Source organism: Protopterus annectens, chromosome 5.part1 (genome assembly GCF_019279795.1).
Source record: "Protopterus annectens isolate FY-2018-M chromosome 5.part1, PAN1.0, whole genome shotgun sequence".
NCBI lineage: Eukaryota > Metazoa > Chordata > Ceratodontiformes > Protopteridae > Protopterus > Protopterus annectens.
The window spans coordinates 719,793,033-719,819,081 of NC_056736.1; the positions used below are offsets into that span (position 1 = coordinate 719,793,033).

At 36.1% G+C, this 26,049-nt stretch overlaps 1 protein-coding gene across 1 annotated transcript in view; it reads left to right on the forward strand.

The window, feature by feature from the left end:
• Positions 1-26,049, forward strand: part of MYO7A (myosin VIIA) — a 1,588,820-nt gene that overhangs the window by 275,905 nt on the left and 1,286,866 nt on the right. Inside the window, exons 5-7 of the mRNA XM_044073349.1 lie at positions 16,888-17,072; positions 21,907-22,028; positions 25,320-25,462. Coding sequence (XP_043929284.1) covers positions 16,888-17,072; positions 21,907-22,028; positions 25,320-25,462 — 450 coding nt within the window. The remainder of the gene's footprint in view (positions 1-16,887; positions 17,073-21,906; positions 22,029-25,319; positions 25,463-26,049) is intronic.

Consider the following 26,049-nt stretch of genomic DNA (forward strand, 5'->3'; position numbering starts at 1 on the left):
TTTTGCATATAGTTATGATTGTTTTTTACCCTAGTACAAGTATACAAGGCTCCTATCTTCTTCCTCAGCAAAAAATGCTCTGAAGTATTTTGGTGCTCCAAGTGCCTTTGCAGGGAGTGCCTTGAGCTCTCCTGGCAGTTGTAGTGCAATGAATGTGTCTGGAGCTTTGAGAAATTTGGCTAATGCAGAGGGTAATAACAGAAATAGCTCAGGCTACTGCAACACTAATACATTACTATTATGGTAAGTTTACTTATATAACTGTATTTTATGGTCTGTCTGCTATTAGTTACCAGCAGAGCAGCTCTTAAGTCACATTGTTTCATTTTTAAGCTAGTGCTGATAATGCTGGGTGGTATCACCAACAGATTCAGTACAAACTGAGAAGATGGCAGTATTGAGTGCCTTCCAGTATGTCTGAGTGTTATTAACAGCTGCCAACATGGTAGAGAGCCTTGCTTGGAGACACTGGTGGAATTCCTGTTGTACCAATGGGTACCCAATGAGTCTTTATGAGATATGGAATTAATTTTGATGCACCTATTCTGGCTGTCATTGGTGTTTCTCAGCGAGGTCAAAGTTCATAATCGATATGATGAAATGATGCTATGCCTAGCAGTCACCATCTCCTCTCATGGCCCTTGTGATATGGACAACCTTTTAATCGCAAGATCTCAAAGTGATATAGTAAGGGAAGTGTCAGTGCTCTATTTACATGTAGTTTTATACTTGCTGTGCACGTAAGTGATAATGTTTTCAATGAGTAATTCAGGGTCTCCACATTTGCTCAGTAGCAGAATGCTATTTAATAAATTTGTTTCTTTCAGCCCCCTCTTGTCTTAGCTGGATTAGTCTAGATGAGTGTAGAGATGTTCCTTGACATCCTCATCACTGTCAAGTCTTGCAAAATATGTTCTGATGACAGTGTAGTCTGAAAAATTGTTGGAACACACAAGCCTTCCTGTAATGAGAAGGATGAAATATATGGAGATAATAAAACACTGACTAACAGATGTATGCGAAGTGGGTAATTCTCAAAATGGGTATAGGGCAATGGTCAAGCTGGGTAATCATTTGAAATGTCAGGACTCGTTACAGTGAGTCCCAAAATGCAGAAACTGAATGGCCGAAAGAATGGACTTAACATATGTTTGAGGTGCCATTTCTCAGAATGTACCCTTTTCTCCGAGGTATGGCAATGGCAATCTCTGATTTGGTATATATAAGCTCAAGTTGTGAAGGGGGCTTGCTCCCACCCCCCGCAAAAAGAAGTTTCAAGGAGAAGAGCAATTTTTTGAGATTCACTCTTCACCTGTGTTTTCAGTCTTTTTTTTTTTCGGCTTATTAACACACAGAATTTTGAGTACCTACATTTCAATAGGGAGCCAGCAGGTTGATTTCCATTGCAGTGGAGATGCCTCTGATGGCTTTGTGACAAATCATAATGGGAATGCCCACCATAGCGTCCCCTAACTGGTCCTTTATAAGAAAGATGTTCTAGGCAAGATATGCAGTACTGGCATAACATTATTCTGAGCCTCCTATCATGGACTGTTTAACAGACATCTGCAGACTAACACAAACCAGTTTTAAGTCAGTGTTTGCAACTGCTGACATGCTAAGTAACAGTTAATTTTCTTTCTGTGTATAATTCTGTATATTATGTCCACATACACTCATTAAGTGCCCTTTTACATAGGCTGTTTCAGAAAGATACCACCATTATTTAATAGCTCATTCTTTCTTGCATAAAATCAGAAGTGTGAGACACATAATTGTGAGTTAGACTTCCAAGAAAAGTCAGCAAATGTTAAAACACACTGTAACAGCTTTAATGTATTTTTGAATGCTACAGTACTGACTAGGTGGTCAACACACCCTCTCCACAGCCCTGACACTTACTGTATATAGAACTTTTGCAGCTCAGAGTAGGAGGAATCCTGTGAATCAAATTTTATATATTTCCCCCATTTGCATTTATAGTTTTAATCTTCTAACAATTGCAATTAGTCCTCAGAATATCTACAGTTACTCCTTTCCTATTACACTACCACAATTTTACATGCTTTTCTTACCCATATTGACCACTCTGGATCATTCATCATTTTGCATTCCTCGTCTTACCTATTTTGTTTTATTTATTTATCCTTTTTTGACTGGGTTAGTCCCACAGGGCTAGCAGATTCTTTTCAGGAGAAACTCAAAGTGGTATTTATACTACTAGGGAAAATTTTGGTCGGAACACAAGGAAACTTTCTCTACTCTTTTCAATAAGTGCCATGGGATCTTTTACATCCAGCTGAGTTACCACCACCTCAGGCAGACAGGATCTCAGTTTATCTTTTCATCTGAAGAACAGCACACTCAGGAGAGCACCACCCCTCAAAGCTGCAATGCAGTGTCGGTAATTTGAAAAATAATCCAATTAACTGGCTTAGGAATAGAACCCACAGTTTTCTGTTCTTTTAGCAACAAAGGTGAGCATGCTAACTACTGAGCCACTGCTAGTAACCAGATCCCCCCCCCCCACTTCCTCCTTTTTGGTGATCCTGGATGTATCCTCTTCCCTGGGGAGATTATATGATTTTTTTGAGAAGCAGATCTTTGCACCTCCCATTTAGTAAAGGCCAGGAAGTTGAGCTTTGGTGGGCAAGTTTGAGAAAAGTACCTCTCATTATACTGTACTGTACTCTTTTTGGAGTTTATACTGGATGAGATTTAAACTGATCAACTTTGACTCATCAATGTGAAAGTCAGCGATTGCTTTTTATATAGGAAACATTGCCACTGTAGTCTATTTGTGTACTGACAGTGACCCCATTTCCATGGGCTTTCCTCTTTTCTTCCCAGTTGTGTGGACATGGAGTCAGTATATTTAAGTAAGTAAAGTGGTGTGAGGGTGAAGCCCCTTGCAAGACAGTGCAAGGACTCTTGTGGTATTTTGGTGTATTCCTCCTGCTCTGAAGCACAGTGATTTTGCAGTTAGTGTATAAAAGCAGCGTGGGTGGGGTGGCACAGCCTTCCTCGTGTTGGAGAGGTGAGAGGGAGGTGCTGCCCCTATTTAAAATGCTTTAACAGTTTTACAGTGAGTTTTAAAATTCAGTATTATTCTAGTTAAAATGTATATTAGTTTGCAAAGTGTCTGGACTTACAGTAGCAGGTTTGTCACTTTCGACAGGGAACCTATGGTACCATCATTTTATATATTTTCTGAAATATCAGTTCGGATTTTTTCTTTTTCATATTTTACCAGAAGTCACAACTGTCTAAATCAGGACTGTCCTGTTAAAAAAAGAGACTGTATCCTTAAGTTCTCCATTGTGTTACATGCATATTAATGTTTTTCTTCCCTTCCCCCAGTGATAGAATATCAGGTGAGTGACCCTTTATCCTTCCTCTCCTGACTGAGCCTTTCACTAAGACTAACTTGTTCCCAAATCTGGGTTGCTAGTAATGACAAAAGGCATCATAACTCTAAGCCAGTGAGATCTGAATCAGTCCTGACATCTACTGATATAAAATACTGTCTAATCGCATAATTTCATATAAAGGTTGCTTTGGGCAAGTGACACCCAGCTCTGTGGCCTTCTGATTCCTAACAGCACACACTCATGGCTAGTTTGTTCCACAGTTACAGATTCCTTGCTTAATGACATTGTACCACTTGTGGTGTGATACGGCATTCACCTTCTGCTAGTAAGTTTGAAAAACAGGGTTGTTTGTAGAAGAGAACTCTGTGTGTCTAGATCCATGTAATGCCATCTCTCAAATGCCTGAAGTGCCTGATGCCCCCAGAGATCCCATGCAGAAAGTTGAATGTAGAAGGCACTGGCCATAACCTCCAACTGCTGACTGAACATTTTATCTGCTGTGCGTACCACGGCGTGTAACAGCAAGACAGTCTTTTATAAAACTTGATCTATAACAATGTATCTGAAATAGAAAAAGGAACAGGTGACCCAGTTATACAGGACTGAGGGAAGGGATATTTTTGTTATGTATTTGGTTTGCGAATACAGAATTTAAAACATCACAATGTGCCAAGAGATTAATTATTGACCTGTTTATTTATTACTGTAGTAATAGTCAGAGCTTGTTCTTCCTGTCTGTTGGGTCTTCAGGAAGCTTGTCAGATCTGATCCAGTAATACTAGTTTAAATGTTTCCCTCCTACAATCCCCCTGTGTTTGTACATCCCCCAGATCTTATTTGCCACATTCATGATTGGATGGATATCAACTATCTATGTGCTCTGACTAAGCATTTTTGGATATATTGTTGATATATTCTCTTGCAATCCACACACTTGCTTATAAGTTTACTAGGAACTCTTTTTAGGTGACAATTATTACTTGGTTTACTTATTTTACTAATAAAAACTGCTTCTATTTTTCCTTTTTCCACTTTGTATAGGTGGGAAGACTACCATCTCCTTTTCTGTCTGCATCTTGTTTAAACAAATCTAAAACTAATACTAAATCTTTCCAGTTGTGCTATTTTCTGTAATTACACATATACTTAACATTTAGTGTTCTTCTTAGTTTAGCTACATAGTCATTTAAATGCATGTATTTTAACTTTGTGGTTTTTGTATAGCAGGTGTGTTACCCTTTTTCTTCTGTTACCTGACAAATGGATCAACCTGTGAAATGTTTTATAAAATGTATCGAATGTCGTCATAGAATTCCCTCAGACACCCTTAGTTGTACGTGGCCATAAACTACCACATAGGCGGCAGTCTACTTAATGCCGAATGTGTGATAAGAGACCTTGGGACACAGGTGGACAGTAGTCTCTCCTTTGATAATCACATCGCCACAGTAGTCAGGAAATCCTTCTACATGGCACACCTCATCACAAAAGGGTTCTCATCCAGAAAAAAAGAGGTCATTGTTCCCCTCTACTCGACACTCATTAGACCCATTATAGAGTACAACGCCTCTTTTGGAATGTACCTCATAAGACATCTACAGCAGCTGGAAAGGCCACAGAAGTACCTCACAAAGAGGATTACTGGCCTCAAACAGATGCCCTATACTGACTGTCTCAAAAAACTCCAGCTTTACTCCGTAGCATATTGCCTATTACGAGGTGATCTCTGCCTAACATATAAAGCTATGTCAAACCCAGAGCTGTTGGACATGCTACACCTAAAGAAATCCCAATCCCTCCAAGCTGCACACTGTAGGGACCTAAACCTTGTCACCACAATAAACAGGACATGCTGGAAGGATAGATTCCTGTCCCAGAGACTTCCCATACTCTGGAACAAGCTACACATCTATGTCAAGCAAAGTTCCTCATTAGCACTCTTCAAGAAAACTCTTGATGAGTGGATGGGAAATAGGAAATGCACCCTGAGATCACTTCTATGGCTCTGCTTGACAGGGACACAGGAAAATAACTTTCTTGGGTAGTGTAAGCCAGGGAACCTTGTTGGCTAGGCTTACGTAGGCCCTTGGGCCAATAGCCTAGTACCTACTTATGAAGCTATGAACCTATGGTGTGCCTATGGGTGGACTGTCTTATATATATATATATATATATATATATATATATATATAAGAACTTCATCTGAGGGGGAACTACCTTGCATTATATCTCTGCCTCTTTTGCTTCTTCCATATGGACCTTCAGAAGCACATCAGATCTGGATTTCAAATGCATGATGAGGGCCTTATTAAAGACACAGGTTGAGATGGGTGGCCTTCCATCCCCATTGGTCTCAGGGGTGGATTAGGTTAGCCCTTCCTCTCCCATTCACCAGTCCTTGTTTTGGTACCAGAGGTGTCAGATCTAACATGATGCCCTGAACCTGTTTACCCTGTGTTGACAGTCCTTCATCTTCAGCTCTGGAAGTTTCGCATCCATCTCATTCATTGCCAAAACCTTGATGTTGACTGACCTCAGGGCTGTCGTCTCAATATTGAGTCTTCAGCATAATCTTCATTCTCTCATATGGTTCTGTTTTGTGTGTCTTTGGCCTTTGAGGTTTCAGCATCAATCCCCACTTTCAGCCCCTGTAGCTTTTTGATCTTGGATGTCTTTTGATTGGTGCTCACATCTTACCTCCAGAGCGAGAGGTGTGCCTGCTCTGGAGGTTCTTACGCTCTGGCAGGTCAGCAGTCAGCCTTTGAAGTCATGGGAGGGTGATAACCTCATTCCCCAGAGATCATCAGTGCAGACTCCACTGGTGTCCACTCTTTCCCCAGGCACCCATCTTTATGTGTCTTAGCCCCTTCATGAATGAAAGGGAGGATAGAGGAATGGTGAGGATGCAGGGAGTAGAGTTGGCAGAGGTGGACGAGTTTAAATACTTGGGATCAACAGTTCAGAGTAATGGTGATTGTGGAAGAGAGGTGAAGAAGAGAGTACAGGCAGGATGGAGTGGGTGAAGAAGAGTGTCAGGAGTGATTTGTGACAGACGAGTACCAGTAAAAGTGAAGGGGAAGGTCTACAAGAGGGTAGTGAGACCAGCTATGTTATATGGGTTGGAGACAGTGGCATTGACAAAAAGGCAGGAGTCAGAGCTTGACATGGCAGAGTTGAAGATGTTAAGATTTGCACTGGGTGTGATGAGGGTGGACAGGATTAGGAATAAGTACATTAGAGGGTCAGCCCAGGTTGGAAGGTTTGGAGACAAAGCCAGAGAGGCAAGATTACGTTGGTTTGGACATGTGCTGAGGAGGGATGCAGAGTATATTGGGAAAAAGGTGCTGAGGATGAAGCTGCCAGATAACAGGAAAAGAGGAAGGCCTAAGATAAGGTTTATGGATGTGGTGAGAGAGGACATGCAGGTGGTTGGTGTGACAGAGCAAGATGCAGAGGACAGGAAGAAATGAAAACAGTTGATCTGCTGTGGCAACCCCTAATGGGAGCAGCCGAAAGAACAAGAAGAAGAAGAAGATGATGCAATTAAAACCAAAAATACACACAAGGGAATGTTTCATACATCTTGCACTTTTGTTCATCAAATGTTAATGGACTTTTTCAGAATACAGACTTCATGCATTACAACCAATTTATATTTATAGCAAACCAAGGAAAGCACTTAATTGCCACAGTCAATAAAACATTTGGGATGTACCTCACAAGACACTTCCAACAGCTGGAAAGACCACAAAATCACCTCACCACGAGGATTACTGGCCTCAAACATATGTCCTATGCAGCCCAACTGAAAAAACTCCGGCTGTACTCAGTGACATATTGTTTACTCAGAGGTGATCTCTGCCTGACTTACAAAGCCATGTCCAACTCAGAATTGATGGACATGCTCCACGTAAAGAAATCCAAGTCACTGCGAGCCACGCGCTCTAGTGAGCTAAACCTCACCACAACAATAAATAGAACATGCTGGAGGGATAGATTTCTGTCACAGAGTCTCCCCATGCTTTGGAACAAAATTCCTAACTACATTAGGCAGAGCCCCTCACTAACAATCTTCAAGAGAAGCCTTGACAAGTGGATGGGTAACAGAAAATACACCCCTGGGATCACTTCATTGGCTCCGCTTGACAGAGGCTCAGTTAATTAATCAATGGGGCAGTGAAAGTCGACACACTCTGGCTAGGCTTATACATGCCCCTGAGCAGATAGCCTAATACCTACCTATGAATCTACAAACCTATGAACATTTAAAGACATACACACAAAAAATGCCATCTTTAAATGTTTGTTGTTTTACACAAAAATAAACAGATATCAGTGATCCTTATTTCATTTGATACATTTATAAAACTTTGTTAATTATAATTAAAGCAATTCAGGAAATTTTTAAGCTAGCAAAACATCCACCTTCCTAACATAATTATTTTCTCTTAGAAAACACGTATTATAGTTTACTTAATCCTTATCAATTTATTGGCTTGTAGTTTAATTTGCTATAATGTTTCTCTCCAAAGAATTTTTATAGTGTCTTCCTCTATAATCCAAAGGAACTGTATCCAACACTATGAAATAAATTTCCTGAAGGAAGACCATACTTTAGTGTGCTTAAACAAAGCGCTATTTTCATCTAACATTCTGATGGAATATAAATGTTCCTTAATTCTTCTAATCTACATGTGGTTATCCCACATAAAAATCCTCACAATGGGAACGAATCATGATGTATACTAAGCCAACAGAATTGCAATTAAAATGTTCTCTTATATTAACGGTCATGTCCAAAGGTAATAATGTAATACAGGTCCTCCCAACTCAAAATTTCAAGCAATAAAAAATCCACACCTATACATGCCCTTTTGTCCTTACCAGTGCTTATATACAGGGTACTTTGGTGTTCTGATTTTCCAAATATTGCTTTGAAGATCTTAATGGAATCAAATCCCATACCATGAATCATATAAGGCATTTTTGAAAGGAGCCTTTCTTCTGCGACCATCAATAAAAGAACGAGTTCCCAAGGGCTCTTAATTTTGTTTTAGAAGCACAAACACCATTTGAACCAGCTTCCATGATTCCACTGAAAGTTTTGTCTTAGACTACCTTATTTCTAGTGGCAATAACCTCTGCCAGAAGAATTGTTGAAATACAGGCCTTGGCTTCTAATCCTCTACATCTGTTTTTTCATAAAGGCAGGGTTTCATTATGTTCAAAATCAACCTTTATGCCCCTACATGTTTCAGAAGCAAACACAAATCAGCCTTTTTTTCCAAACTATACTAACGCAGGAGACTATACTCTCCACACTGTGGACGTTCAGCTAAGAGTTTACCATCATGGAACTAAATCTTTCTATTTCAATGTTCAGCTTTTTGTTTCCTTCACATCACACCAGCTTGAGAAAAAAAAATTCCAAAGTATGTATATCTAAGTGGCTTTCTGACTGTATTTCTTTTGTTTACAAAATTCACAAAATATCCCTGCCAAACAAACCTAAGGCTCATTCCACTAGGTATGTTCCCTGGTGGATGAAGTTTATGCAGCAGAAGCTGCTTGGTTTATGTTGCAGACTTCTGACAGACATTATAAACTGGATATTATTTTTAGGTCCAGGGTTTCCTTCGGAATCACTATTCTCAAGGGTCACTGGTCACGATACCAGCAAAGATTTTGGTAGCTTGGGATTCTGTTCCATCAATTGGATTAGCTGGACTGCATGAACAAGATATGGTAGTTACATACTTACCATAATGCTCCATCCTTTTATCCATATCTGTCTGATATGGCATCCTGTTCTCCAACCGTCTTCCAAATTCTCCTTTTCCTGTGGACCTGGAAGACTTTGAATCAGTTCTCTAGTCATTCCTCTTCTTTTTTAGTACTGATGCCCATTTAGGCAGTAAACTCATTCTGAGGGAAGTACTAGCACAGGGGGGTTATGGTAGGGAAAAGGTTAAAGGTGTTTAAGGCAGGAGCATTAGTATTGCCCAACTGGATCTGATAAATGGCTCAAAGACCCATCAGTTTTATTGGGCTGACATGGATGAAAGGATCCAGCAGCATGTTAAGTACATAACTATTATTTTTACTGCCTTATTGTACAATTATATGTACTTAGCTAATTAGTGAGTGTCAGTAATTCTACTTGCCTTTGGTGCAGATGGTTGTGGGTTCTATTCCCACACCAGAAAGATGGATTGCCAACACTGCAGTGCAGTATGTGTGTGTGTTGGGAGTGATGCTGGTCTCCTGAGTATGCCATCCATTGGAAGAAACATTAACTCAAGGTCCCACCTGCTAGAGTTGGCGGTAGCTCAGATATATGTAAAAGATCCAATGGAACCTAATGAAAAGAGGAGTTATCATTTATTTAACAAATCTTAATATTTGCAGTATAAACTGAATAAATAAAATAATATTTACATTATTTACAATATTATACACAAACTACACTTACCTCATATTCACTTTTTTACATTCAAAATACATTTATATCTGATACCAACTCTACTTTCCACATCCAAAATATTTTTTTTTATTTCTGATAAATTTCATTTAGCATTATAACATGATTTCTTTCACATCTTGGTTCCACATTATACACATAACATTAAATATTTTTACCAACCTTTTCAATAACCACTTTATCATTATCTTTATAGCAACCACATTCAATCATATCCACATTCATTTTTTTATCCCTTAATCTTGACTAAATAATGATTCTCATCTAACCTAGTCCATAATGTATCAATTCTTTTATATTTCCGAAAGACATGTTCAGTAATTTCTTCTTTATGGCAATAATTGCATATTTTTTCACTTTTATTTCATATAGTATATTTCTTTCATTGGTAATTTCCTTATCACTAGTCTCCATACAAAATCATGGCATTCTACTCTCTTTTTAAATCAGTAATTTTTTGCCTTTATAGCTCTGATTTCACTTCCTCTAATTCTTTCCATGGATACATATAAAAATATTTCTCCATTACTTTTTTAAACTGCTTTTTTCTTTCATCTTCTAAATCTTCTGTACCTATTTTCCACATTACAGTTTTCTCTTGATATGCTTTCATTTCTTCATTCATATACTGTTTTACTCTTTTTACAACTTTTCATCATATCCCATATTTTTTATATTTGATCTCCAATAATAGACTTATTAAATTACCATTTTTTTCCTTTAACCATTTAACCATTTTTTTATAGATATAACAAAACTGCAAATACCAGTGGATGTATAAGTCCCAAACCACCATTAAGACAAGCTCCCTGTATAAAGGAGAAGATAGTAATAATAGTATATATTTTTGATTGACTAACAAATCCTAAACACACTAGCTATATATGAAATATTTCCTAACACAACAGAGTTAAACAAATAAACGTTTTTTCTTGAAAGAAAGTTTAAAAGACCTCCAAAAAGAACACATTTTTTATTTTTTTCATAATGTTCCCACTGTAATAACACATCTTGTTTTCCAAATGTAATACCTAATAACTTTATTTCTTGAGAGCTGAATTTGGTGCCTTTAATCCTACCTTCATGCTCGAAACCTTTACTTTTACTATGTTCAAACACACCAATTTTATCTAAACACATATTCAACTTGTGTATAACTTCTTTCATTCTATTCAAATGCTTAGTAACTAGAATAATGTCATCTGCATATGATAACATTATAGGTATATCAATACCTTCCTTTGTTCTATATCTAACATTACCATCTACTGAATTAATATAACTAGTTATTGCATTCATAACTAGTGAGAATATAATGTTACTAAAAGAACATCCTTGCCTTATACATTTTTAATACATATTTCTTCACTCAGCCATCCATTAATCAAAACTTTAATTTTGTTCAGTGTGTATGTGTAACACACACATTTCTTATTTTTGTACTTAAGCTTTGAATATATCCCATAGCATATTATGCTGAAGAGTGTTAAAAGATTTGCTTAGCTCTCCTACCATAATTAAAGTCTTTTCTTGTATATTTAGTACGTCATCTGTAATTTATATATTAATCATTAATAATTCATCACATCCTTTTCCTTTAACATTATGTATTGAATTTAATAGAATATTCTTAAGTTTTGAGTCCATTATTTTGTGTAGTATTTTCATAAAGATTTTATAATCAGTATTATTCAAAACAATAGGCCTCAAATTTCTTATAAAACTTTCCTCTCACTTTTTTCCATATAAATTTAAAAGTTCCACCACATCATTCCTTATATTTAAATCCTTCATTAACCCACTTTTTTAATACTTCTATGAAATACATCTTTTGACTTATTCTCATATTCTTATACATTTGTTATTCTAAGCCATCAAGACCCACTGATGTATCTATATTCACTTGTCTTAATTCTTCTAATCCTATATTTTTTCCAAATCTATATTTTCTTGATCAGAGAAACTACCTACTTTCCATGATATGCTGTGTTCTTTAATAATATATTTTAATAAATCTTTTGTACATTCTACAACAATACACATTATATCTCTTTGATCTTTTTGTGCAATCCTTTTTTTGTCTGTTAATTCTCTCATTATACTATCTTCCTTAACTATTTTATTTGAATAAGGAGCTATATTATAATTATTTATTTTTTACTTTATTCATTGCCTATAACTGTTATTCTTTCTTAAAATATTAATTTTCATTCCTTTTAAAAAATTTAAGATATTCTTCACTTAACTTATTACAACTCCTTTTCACTTCCTTTCTCTATTTAACTTGCCATTCTTGATAATATTTTTTATATTTCTTTATGAATGATATCCACCATTCAGATTATTTTTTATAGAAGTATCACATACTTGTATGATTTTTCCCATAATTCTAACTTTCTTTTTTCACCTTCACCTACTCACTCTACTTCATTAAATCTTTTTAGACCTTTTCCTATCTTCCTAGCCTAAAAATCTGTGTCTAATGTACCTTCATTTTTTATTTCACATCCTTCGAAAAGCAAAAAATAGTGTATCTGTGTTCTGTTTATTCCTCTACTGTATGTCCATGAATTGTTCTTCCATATTCTTAAATTCTCGCATCTCATAATTTCTATAACTTTTTTGCATCATTTTCTTTCTTTTCTCAAGTTACAACTGAACCTCCTACTATAATAGCTTCCATATTAATAGCAAAACAATTCAGTATTAAGGCAAACATATCTTCTCTTTCCTTACTAGTTACATATGCATGTAATGCAATTATTCTATAGACTTTAGCTCTACATCTAACACCATTAATCATAAACTGAACCATTAAAATTATAGTAATATCAAGCACCTTAGCTGTCTTTTTCATAAATAGTGATATTCCTGAACATAAATCTTATCCTAAATCCCAGTATATCCCATTATCTCACAGACATTCTATTCAAAATCTTTCTTCCTTCTTTAGAAATCTTGCATCTTCTGGTATCATGATGTCACTACCCCATTTTTTATACTAGACTATAATAGCTAGTCTTCTACCTATACTCGTACAACTGTTAACATTCAGTGCTAATATCCTGCAATTACCATTATTTCTATTTAGGAAAATGCTCTAAGGAAAAAGAATAAAACCTTCACCCTTTTTCCTTTGTGTTTAATCCAGTATTTCTCTCTCTCTCTTTTACCTATATAATTTTTCTTTTCTTTTCTTTTTTACTATATTCCAGGTAATATCTTTTTTGTCACTACCTTCAGTACCTTCTTCTATATTTAATTCTTGTTTTTTACTTGCCATACTTATCATCATGTTTCTTCTGTATTTTTTTATGTGATTTTGTCCTTGTTCTTCTTCACTTACTATGTCCATAACTCCGTGAATGTGTTCAGACACAGTTGCTTCATTTATTTCTACTGTCCCTTCTTTACAATCCATAACATTTTAACTGGTATTTTGTGCATCACGACCTGTTGTACAATCAACAATCAAATGATCTGGTTTTCTACAGTCGAAACAAGTTTTGGGTTGAACCCAATATTTTACACATTTTGACAATCTATATTTATAATACTAGGGATATGAATGATTTTATAATTTTCCATTTTTAGTACATTACAATCATAACCCTCAGTCCATAATCCTCTATTGTCAAAAACTTTAGAAATGCCCAGTACATCTTTACATATGCTATTACATTTATTTTCAAATGTTCTGTTTCAATCTCTGTTCTAAAATTGAATATGGATTTTCTTCTTAGTTTCTCTGAAAAAAAACTTTAACTACATAAGCATTCCACTGAATACAGTCTTTCTTATTTGCATATTGACTCAGAAATGTTTCCATTCCCTGACCTTTTTCAAAAATCATATCACAAAACGTTTCTTTGCTTATATGAACAAAAGCTCTTACCTTTGCTGGAGAAGTTCCTAAAGTTGAAATAACTTTATCCCATACCTCAAATCTACTTCTCTTTCTTCCTTGGAGAACATCCTAACAGTATAATTCCTTCTTTGTTTCGTAACAGTTTCTTTTTCTGATGCTCCTTTTCTTAACCATATCAGCATAGATTTTTGTCTTACCGTTTCCTGTTTTTTGTATCAAAAGTACCTCTTTGTTTTAAGTTTTGTCCATTTATCTCCCCATGCCACATCCTTACCACTCTCTGGTCTGCTTTCCTCACATAATTTGTCCAAGAAAACATCCTTGCAACCCTTCTGAATGGAGAATTGTAATAATGTATCCCTAATCATGCTGGTTATCTTCGTGGAATAGCTGCTACTGGAAAATCTTTTCTGAATCTGGAAAAAACTTGCCCACCTTTTTTATGACTATGCACCCTTTTGCTGTTTCAAAAATATCCATGGAAGACTTGACTGTCTTCCAACCATCATTTCCAAACACTGAAACTGCACTGGAAGGCATATATGCCTTTTGTCTCAGTTCATCAGCCTCAGACACGGATATAGAAAGCTGAACTACCTTTACTCTCCTCTTATCCCTCATTTTTAAGCTGATATGAAAGCTTGACCCCCTTCTTCTGCTCCAAATCACCACCAAATAACTCTCTCAACTCCATTGCTGTAACTCCCTGCTTCTCTGAGAGGCCTCCATGCCAGAAAAGGAGGCAGGATGTGCAATCACAAAAATGTTCCCCCTCACAATGAAAAGAGTAGGGGAAGTTCCCTGATATCCTGGCCAAATTTCACGCTAATCATATAAATACCACATCAGGTCTCAGTTGAAAAGATGCTGTTTGCCTAGCTTGACTAACTCACTCAGCAAAGTATAAATAAAATGAAAATAAAATTATCTACCTGTCAAGAAAAAGTAATCAGAGACCTAGGGACCCAAGTCGACAGCGACCTCTCATTTGACACCCATGTTGCCAAAGTGGTTAGAAAAACATTCTACCTCGCACACCTCATCATGAAGGGATTCACATCCAGATCCAAGGATGTCATTGTACCCCTATACTCCTCCCTCATCAGACCCATGATTAAGTACAATGCCCCATTTGGTATGTACCTCACCTGGCATTTGGAACAGCTGGAGAGACCACAAAAGTACCTCACCAAGAGGATCAGGGGTCTCCAACATATGTCTTATTCTGCCAGACTAAAGAAACTTCAGCTCTATTCAGCAGCATACCGCCTGCTCAGAGGTGATCTCTGCCTGACGTACAAGGCCATGTCCAATCAGGATCTGATGGACATGCTCCACCTCAAAAAATCCAAATCCATCAGGACCACGAGAGCTAAAGACTTAAACCTCGGCCCAAGTATGAATAGGACATGCTGGAGGGATAGATTCATAACCCAGAGGCTTCCCATGCTTTGAAACAAGATCCCAGTTTGTATTAGGCAGAGCCCCTCACTGACTCTCTTCAAGAGAAATCTTGATGAGTGGATGGGAGATCGTAAGTTTACCCCAGGGGTCACATCTGTGTCACTGCTACTCAGGGGCACAGTAAACTAATTCTATTATATAAGGGGACCTTCATTGTGTCACTACTAGACAGAGGCACAGTATTCTAAATTTATTCTGTACATTTTTTGTACCATTTCATGGGGTGGCAAAAGCCACATCACTATGGCTAGGCTTACAAATGCCCAGGGCAGATAGCCTAGTACTATACTATGAAACTATGAAACTATAAGAACTCTACAACCACAAGAACATAAAAGTGATATTGTCAAAACTAGTTACTATGGCTTTAAAAAAACACTTGGTAAAGGGTTTACAATCAGTAGTACACTGACATTTTTAATATAAACTCATTATGCCCAGATTTTGGTGGGATGGTCTTAATTTTCTCTTTTTTTTTTGTTCCATTCCTCCTAAAGCTGGAAATTATTTGGAGAAGTTCTAAATTAATAGTATTGCCATTTAAAAATTGTTCCTAATTTGGAACCTTTTCCCTAATTATGTGTTCCTTTGTCTGAAAGCCTGGCTGTAAAAGTTTACAGGTATGAATGCAAGTGATTACGTGGCCTAAACAGAGGCACAGCAGTATCTTACTACTCAAAGGCACAAAGATCGAAATTATAAAAAAAAATCTGAGTATTTCCATGAAAGGTAAAATGAGTGGTGTATATCTTCTCCAAACAGACTGAACTCCACTGTACTCCCATACAGTCCTCCCCCTCACACCACCCTAATGTCAGTGTGGAGCTAATTACAATAATAGGTACACTATAATCTCACAAAATTTGTCATATTGTTTTTATGACTGAGTTAGACAATGTTTTGTGAAACAGTATTTCAGACATCTCTTACTGTGAAGTCCATTTCACTGAAAATCATTTGGTCTTACAATTTCAGTTTTCATACATTTAGGCACTAAAGCTTCCTTCAGCTGCAGTATACATAGATCTAAGTTATATATATTCCAAGGTTACCAAGTCGTATGAACATTCATGCCTCACCAGTACCTTCCCTCATACTGCGCCTTCTTCTGTCTGGGTGAGCATGCTGGAGACATACCAGTCAATCCTGGAGTAAATTTGCCTCTATCCATCCAGTCATCTAGGTTATGTTTAAAGGATAATAGTCAGTTTATTCCACTGGCTTGGGAGATTCTGGATTTTAAACCTGTCCTCCGTCATATTTGTTTATCTAGTGGTGAAGATTTGGTCCCTGTTTCTAGTACTGGTGTAGATGTTGGACTTTTAGAGATACAGGAGGTCCTGGACAACCGGGTCTCTAATGACACACTAAGTGAGACAGAAAGTTCTCAAAAGTAAGAGCTCTCAAAAGTCTGTAAGTCATTAAATAAAGAGACCGAGCTTCTGGCTTCTGTTTGTAGCTCAGGGACTTTAGGTCTGTGAGCTTTCTGGTTAGGAACCTTTGGAGTCTTTCTAATTGCTTGATATATTTAGTGAGATGCAACCCAAAGGGGGGTGTCATACTCAATAATTATCATTCAATTATTGTATTATTATTAACTGTATTATAACATGAGTTGAATAATACATTTAGTACTCTAAATATCTCAATTTACATTAGCATTCACACTGTTATAACACTACCTTCATAATTGTTCTCTCTAGACTTATACAGGATCTATATTGGTAGCTGTGAACCCGTACCAACTGCTGTCAATCTACACTCCAGAGCAGATTCGTTTATATACCAACAAGAAGATCGGAGAGATGCCACCACATATCTTTGCTATTGCAGACAACTGTTACTTCAACATGCAGCGCAATAATAAGGACCAGTGCTGTATCATTAGGTAAGTCCATAATTAGCATTTGTCTATCAGTGGAAGATACAGAGACCAATCTGTTAGTTTAGTTAGCCGCCTATCGAATTAACCTTCCTAGCTAACCATGCATAGAAATATCATGCATGTTGGTGTTGCAGACTGTTAATGACATAATTATCAATACGCTCACATTTCATAGCATCATAATGCCTCCATAATTCCATCACATAGTCTGTAGGTGAGATTTTTATACACCTTTCTGCAATCAAAACCCCATACTTTGAGAAAAATATGTATAGTTTCTCTCATCTCTTCCTCTATAATATGTCTCAGGTTTCCCCTCACCTCTTCATGGTACTTACTCCCCTCTACTCTCAGTCTCTCTACATCCATGTACAATTACATCAGTAATTTTAGTTTTACTGCCCTTCCTTACCTATACCTATTCTGTACTGTTAATGAACCCCTCACCACATACATTCATCCTCATTCATGTTAATATTCCTCATGGCTATACTGTTACACATCCACACATCTCAAAATCATGGCTCTGCTTTAGGACCTTGAAAGCTTAATAGCTCAAATGCATATGGATCGAACCATATGCATCGAACTATTAAACGATCAAAGTCCACAAAAAAAATACACAAAAAAAAATGGAAACTAGTGTAGGCTGGGGGGCAAGCCCCCCTGCACACCCCCCGCTACTTAAGTATACCAACTCCGAGATCCCACTACATTTGAAGTAAATGGAAATATTCACCTTCAGAGATTTCCATTTTTGATGTTTTGCGCTTATGTTGTACTCATGTTGAGAATATCGTATTCGATATTTTCAGACTTTGAGCACATAAAGTAGACCCAAAATCACAATAGCCTACAGACTCAACACAACCTATTATTCTAAATTTTAACTTCTACTTCCCCCCAATAAACTCTACCTAATGCCTATCTTAAAGTAGATCCTCATCCTCTGTCCTTCAAACCGCACTATGTCTTGCATTTCAGGAAGATGTTTCTCCTACTAATCCTCATATTAGCACCTCTGCTCCTACGTGCAAACTTAATATCCCACAAACACCCATTACCCTCACAATTCCAACAAAACTTTTATATTGTGTTCACTAAGCAAAATACCTCTGAACCTCATCTCCCAATCACACCTCCTCTGTAATAGAACTTATATATCCTACTCTTTAAGTAGAATTATCCAAAGAAACAGCCATTTACTCATACATTCGATATTAAACATAAAGTCAAGCAAAAATGCCTCTGTATGTACAATCATAATAGCATAACCATACAACTTAGCAGTGACATCCACCAAAATCCAGGCCCAGCTCAACATATTCAAGTATTAGACAGCATAACTCCGTCAGCTCTTTCATTGTTACCATCTCACTTACAATTCCACCCTGGCCTTTATCTATACCATACAAACCTAAGAAGTATTAATAACAACCTCTCTAAAATGCATGCCTGGATAGTATATAAGTTTCAGACATCTTAGCCACCACAGAAACCTGGCTCCACCAGGAAACAAAAAATATGAAGAAATTGTTTGCCAGGCTATAGCATTATCGGATTGGAGAGAGACAAAAAAAATCTGACATTGTCACTATTTTCTGCAAAAACACATTAGATATCTCCCTTTTCCCCCACATTCTATTAACTTTCTCAAACTCAGAAATCCTACTAACCATGCTAAAACTAAACACTCACAAGACAACATTAATAGAACAATGATGATCCAGTGAGAAACAGAATGTAAGGACATTCATCTTTTGTTGGTGGATCTTGATGCAGAGAAAGGATTTGACAGAGTAAGTTGGGATTTTATGAGTAGGGCAGTTGAAGCATTTGTATTGCCTGATATAATAAGGTTAATTAGGTGGCTATACACATGATCGTAGGGAAGAATTAAAGTGGGAAGGTTCCTCTCTGATAAATTGAGTTTGAAAAGAGGGACCAGGCAGGGTTGTCCTCTTTCCACTTTATTTGCTTTACATTTAGTGCTGTTGGCAAAGAAAATAAGGGACTCCGAAATTCAAGGATGTAATTGGTATGGTAATCAGGAAAAGTTGGCTTTCCTGAACTATATAAACATTTTCCTGAATATATAATAAAGAAAATGATGAGTGCCTTTACTATGGTTAAGCAAAAATGTATAACACCCCCATCATGGAAATATTCAATAATCTCCCCCATATTAAAACAAAGTAAGAACCCCAAATCTTGTGATTCATATAGGCCAATTTCGGTACTAAACACTGATTATAAAATTTTCATGACAATATTAGGTAATAGGATAAAGAAAATATTATCTAATCTAATACATAATGATCAGACGGGGTTCATCCTTCATAGAAAAGTGCAAGAAAACATTATTAAATTACTATCATTAATAGACATAGCATGCAAATACAAAAAACAACTATTATCAGCCTAGACACAGAAAAGGTTTTTGATGCTATTAGTTGGTCTTATCTACAAAGAATTCTGATTGGTTTTGAATTCTCCTCAGATTTTGTCAACTTATTAATGAAAATTTATAGTGGGACACACGCTTATGTGAAAATCAGATCATGTCTATCCTCACCACTAGAAATCCTCAAGGGAACTAGACAAGGTTGTCCATTGTCGCCATTATTGTTTGCTCTTTCAGTGGAACCTTTGGCTACATATATCAGAAACAAGCAAAATATAAAAGGCTATCAAATTAATAAGCACTATTGTCCTAAGATACAATTATTTGCTGATGATATGTTGTTAACGTTGGGTGATATTGATGGTTCTTTACATGATGTTATAAATACCTTAAGCAAGTCTGAAAGAATTTCAAGGCTTACATTTAATCATAATAAATCCAAAACATTACTAATTAACAAAAAGATCAACAAAAACCTAAGAGAGAATACTTTTTTTTTAATTGGGAGAACAGTGTATTAGAATACTTGGGTGTAAGTATAAAGAGTACATGGGAAAAGTCTGTTAAACTAAACTACAATAATTTAATAACCACCATTAATGAACTAATCAAAAGATGGAATAAAATGTTCTTCACAATGGAAGATAGGCTCTCTTTAATTAAATGATAATTTTACCTAAAATTTTGTTTTATATACAGTCATTGATACTACCCCCTCCCAAAAACTTATTTAAAAAATTAGATTCCATGCTACTTAAAATTTTATGGTTCCTCTTAAAACCTAGGATTGCATATAAATGGCACATTAGAGCATGGAACAGTAATGGGATAGCATTCACAAGATTAGATCTTTATTCCAAATCAGTTATAATTAATGTAATATTACATTAGAGCTCATCTGCCTATATATCTGACTGGAAAATAATACATGAGATTCATATAACTGATGTCAGAACTCCAGAAAATCAGTTTAGGGAACAATACAGAATAAGTAGAGTTCATTGGCTTTTACGTGAATTTTGTTTAATAAGAAGTTTGATCATTTTTCGTGTGGCATTAAATAAATATTTAATACCTTTAAAAATATAATTGATTGTAATTACAACATTAAACAATTTTTATTTCTTATATTCCCTATAGCATACTTCCCTGATTGTCTAGATTCTTTCAACATCAATGCGATGCAAAAATTAAAGGAAAACAACTTGATATTCTGGCATCAGTTTATTGAAAATAAGGGTATTAAACCACTAAACTCTCTTCTATGTAGTTTTGATAATTGTCAAGACGGTTGTTTATACACTCATTACGGCAGTTTATAGAAAACAAAATGAGAGCATCGATCAACCTAGAGACTGAATCTATACCTAGTTTGATCCAACTTTTTATTAGATGTCTTGAAAAGACAGACGATCAAAAATTAAGTCCAGATCTTTGCCTCATATTTTTGGTCCACTTTTCATAGAATTGTGGCTTTCTGGCAAACTAGAAGTAAATCATTGAAGACTGAAGTTAGAAAATAATGATAGACATTTGAGTTTCAGACTTTATACCCTTCAGAAAATTCATGCTATTGCAAAACCTGTTATTCTATCAACTTTCCAAGTTTGTAATAGCAATATTTAAAATGTGTCCCTGTTTCTGGGCCTTTGCCCCACTTTTATTAATGGTCTTGTCCAGATTTCTTGCTCTAAGAGGTTGAGAGGTATGGTATGCTATGATACCAAGGGAAAAACTGCCCACTCATCTGAAAACCTGTAGTCATTGTCCAGTCATAAAGAAATACATGATTTAAGTGATGCTTTACAGCATCAGATGCGGGAATCTGAAGGGTGAGTTGTGCAGAAAAGACAAATGTTAAAGTGAGTATTTTATTTTAAATATGCTTTCATCTAAAGATGGATTCCTGAGTGTTTTTTTAGACTGCTTCTGCTGATTTTACTTCCCATCTAATATGACAAAATGCTAGCATGGCAAAGTGTAGAAAGTTCTGTTCTTTGTAGAAAGTTATTTTATGGAATTTGAAACTCAACATTAATATGGAAAGTCATAAACAGAGAGACAGGAGATCTTAGCAGAAATAATGGCGTAGCATTCATTTTTAATTGGCCTGGGGTTGTTCTATGATTCTTACAATAGTGTTGCTTTTAATCAGAGAAGGTGTAAAGAATGTGTGATTCTACTGTTTGGGGAGATAACGCCTTGACAGAAGCAAACAGTGCGCTGCCTGGTACAGTGCTGCACTGTTCTGGTGCTGGCAGACGTGGACAGTACATTTGCCTACCTTGTAATATCGTAATATCTCCTTCCCCAGAGTAAGATTTGAAAAATGCTGTGCAAATGTAAATATATCTGAAGTACACCTAACCTATAAATGGATAGTAATAACAGTATTTAAAACACAAGCATGATTTCTTTCTGTGTGTGTTTCAGTGGTGAATCAGGTGCTGGGAAGACTGAGAGCACAAAACTAATTCTGCAGTTCCTGGCAGCCATCAGCGGGCAGCATTCATGGATTGAACAGCAGGTTCTTGAAGCAAACCCCATACTGGAAGGTGAGAATTGTTGTGTATTAATATCCTTCTGTTAGAATTGCAAGACAAATATAGATTGGAAGAAACTATCTTTTCTTATGTTCTTTTTTATTTTTATTATTTTGTTTTGATTTTACTCTTAATTATAATGTTTAACATTGCATCACACCTGTTTCAAGGTAGATCATGCTCCTATATAGGAAGTGCACTGCCAGGTGTGATATTAAACCAATTACATAAGGGCCAAGTCACTGAATGATATTTCAGGGTTAAAAAGTAGTTGAAATGGTATTTGATGTAAAGTTCTTTACTTGTACCACCTCCAGCTGTCTCCCTTTATATTTTCATTTATCCTCTCTTTAAGCGCTAACGTTATAGTAATGCAATCAGGAAACACAAAACACAAAACTAGGCCTTCTTCACAGGTTCATAGTTTCATGGGTATATAATAGGCTAAGAACCACCAGGGCCTTTATAAGCCTAGTCGTGCAACCCAACCCCGTTGTGTCCCTATATATCATGGGCATTTATTAGGAGGGAGTATGCTAGTTAGGAAGTTTTATAAAGGTTATATGTGTGTGTGTGTGTGTGTGTGTGTGTGTGTGTGTGTGTGTGTGTGTGTGTGTGTGTGTGGGGTATTTTAGCTTTGGCATAGTTACTGTCTGCCTCTGTCTGTCAGAGACATGTGGCCAGACCTGGGGTGAATTTCTGATTTCCCACCCAATGGTCAATGTTAATCTTAAATAGGGTTAGGAATGGACTCTGCTTAACATGGCTAGGGAGCCTGTTTCAGAGCATAACGATCCTCCAAGACACATATCTATCTTGCCAACATGTTCTATTTATGTCACAAGCAAAATTTAAATCCTTGGATCTAGTGGTTCTGATGCTGGTCATTTTGCAAATGTGCAAAAAGTCCATCAGAGCTGGATCCAAGGATGACTTGCATGCGAGGCATAGATTGTTTCTCAGTCAGTAACTTTTAGGAGATAGAGTAGAGAGGTAAAGCTTTAAGGCAATCCATACAGACAATGTGTTTATACCTGGATTTTTCTGTTAAGCATTCCAGCTGTTGCGTATGTCTGGCCATGTACATGTTCAAGGGGACATTATACTCAATGATGGGCCTGATAAGGGCCAGATAATGTGGCACTCTGACTTCCTTGGACCTGGATGCCATGCCTTTACTTATAACTTGGGTGACACAGAATAATTTTTTTACTACCTTGGCCACATGTTGGCCAGATTACTGTCTATGTAAATTCAACATCCTTGACTGCTGGGTCAACTCTTAGGGGTGTGTTATTGATGGAGTAATTAGTCTGGGTTGCCATTTTTGCAAAAGGAACTATAACGCAGTCTTGGCATTGAGCTGCAGTCCGTGACTTTGACACCTGTCATTTGTCTGTGTTAGACCCTCTTGGAAGATATTTGTGTTGTGGGAGGAATCTATGATATCTCTCAATTTGCACCTCCAAAGGACCTGTCTTCTGTGCTAGATTAAGATGTCACTACAGGCCAAGAAAAGCTTCAGAGTCACCTGATGTAGCTCTTGTTTGTAAACTATGTTGATATCTGCACCACTAAACATGCAAGGTATTAAAGCTAAATATTCACTCTGTAATGTTAGGCAAATGATTTAATAGTCAGGTTGCATAATTTACCTCATTCTACTAATGGAAAACATAAAAGCTTGAGGAGTGCTGATGCTTTACCAAAGCTAGATTATACTAAATAACATTAGTGTGTAAGAAAATGTTGTGGGTCCTGCAATCACTGTATGATCCTAAGACTAGAGAATATGTAGAATGACCTATCCAGAATGACACAAGAACGTTGTTAAACTAATATTATGTGAAGAAGAACTCGCCAGGTCCAGAACAAAAACAAGGTGCTCATCTATACCACCAGTGACCTAATTTTAGGAATAAGTTTAGGCTTTTGGAAGGGTTGACTGGGGAGAATGAATTGTGAAGCCATTGAACTGCTCAGCTTTCCAAGATGGAAGGGAGGGAACATAATGTTGTTAGTGTAGCACTTGGTAAAGTCCTTCAGATCTAGCAGTGTTATTTTTGCGCTGACACTGGAAGAGACCTAGGAGGGAAGACAGAGTGTGAATACACAAGGGACAGTGTGCATATATATGGACTGCCCATTCCCTCTGCAAACTGCGACATGAGTCTGCTATCAGCTGTCTGGTGTAATGACCCATGGCTCCCCAGCATCCACTGTCCACCTGTCATTCCACTGCCTGTCTGTACATACTCTTTTCTACTTATAGGATGCGTCCGCCCCTCACTGTTGTACCCCTTTTACAAACTGTGTGCCACAAAGCTCAGTCCTTCAAGAAGTCAGAAGACCTTTTCAGTGACAGTCATACCAGAACTGGATACAAAGCAAAATCTGAAGAGAATGAAGACAGCAGTGTTACAGAGAGTCATGACGAATACATGCTGGGTGGGGGGCTGGGGGGGTTGGGGCATGTCATAGTAGGGACAGAAAAATATTGCTTGAGAAAGGATGTAAGCAATGGAGTACTGACTACCCTGAAATGCAGGCCATTATTATTATTATTATTATTATTATTATTATTATTATATTATTATTATTATTATTATTATTATTATTATTATTATTATTATTATTATATTATTATTGTTATTATTATTATTATGATTATTATTATTATTATATTATTATTATTATTATTATTATGATTATTATTATTATTATATTATTGTTATTATTATTATTATTATATTATTATTATTGTTAATATTATTATTATTATGATTATTATTATTATTATATTATTATTATTGTTATTATTATTATTATTATTATTATGATTATTATTATTATTATTATTATATTATTGTTATTATTATTATTATTATTATTATTATATTATTATTATATTATTATTGTTATTATTATTATTATTATTATTATTATTATTATTATATTATTATTGTTATTATTATTATTATTATTATATTATTATTGTTATTATTATTATTATTATTATTATTATTATTATATTATTATTGTTATTATTATTATTATATTATTATTATTGTTATTATTATTATTATTATGATTATTATTATTATTATTATATTATTATTGTTATTATTATTATTATGATTATTATTATTATATTATTATTATTATTATTATATTATTATTATTGTTATTATTATTATTATTATTATAATATCGCATCTGACAGAAGTAACACAACTTTTAATAGAATATCAGCCTTTTGAAGTATGTAATACTTTATTTCTTTATCTTTTGATTATTTTACAGCTTTTGGAAATGCCAAGACAATTCGCAATGATAATTCCAGCAGGTTTGGAAAATATATTGACATCCATTTCAACAAAAGGGGTGCCATCGAAGGTGCAAAAATTGAGCAGTATCTGCTTGAGAAATCTCGAGTCTGCCGACAGGTAGGAAAACAGACATAAATTTATGCAAATCTGCACTCATGCTGATGTGGGTTTTAATAGCTAGCGGCATTGGTGAACTTTTCCCTGTAATCTCAACAGAGAAGCTAGAATTGTTTGGAAAGCAGACGGCATAGTGTGTACAGAACAACTTCATGGCTACCTTTCTTATTGAATGGTTGGTTATAAGAGTCAGACATTTTTTTAAATGGACAGAGACCAAAGAGCATAAGCTAGCCTGGATACCAAAAGCACAGCAGGATGGGCATATAATTGCTTGAGGATGTCACATATTGTCTTTATGGTTAAACAGATAGAAAAATATGAAGGGCTTCCCAGCTAATGGAGTGATTGAAATACAGTCAACTACTATGCCTGATGTTAGGTCCCATACTCACTATAATCACCTGGTGTTACTCTCAACTGAGGTATGAAAATGCTGATAAAAAATGATACCTGCAAAGATATTTCCAGATAAAGAGATTTTGCATTCATATAGTTTCTCCATTAGTGACCTTTAACACTGTCTCTCTTATAAACAGATTGTTATGTAACTGTGCTTGGTGAGGCTCTAATACCCTAATATCATC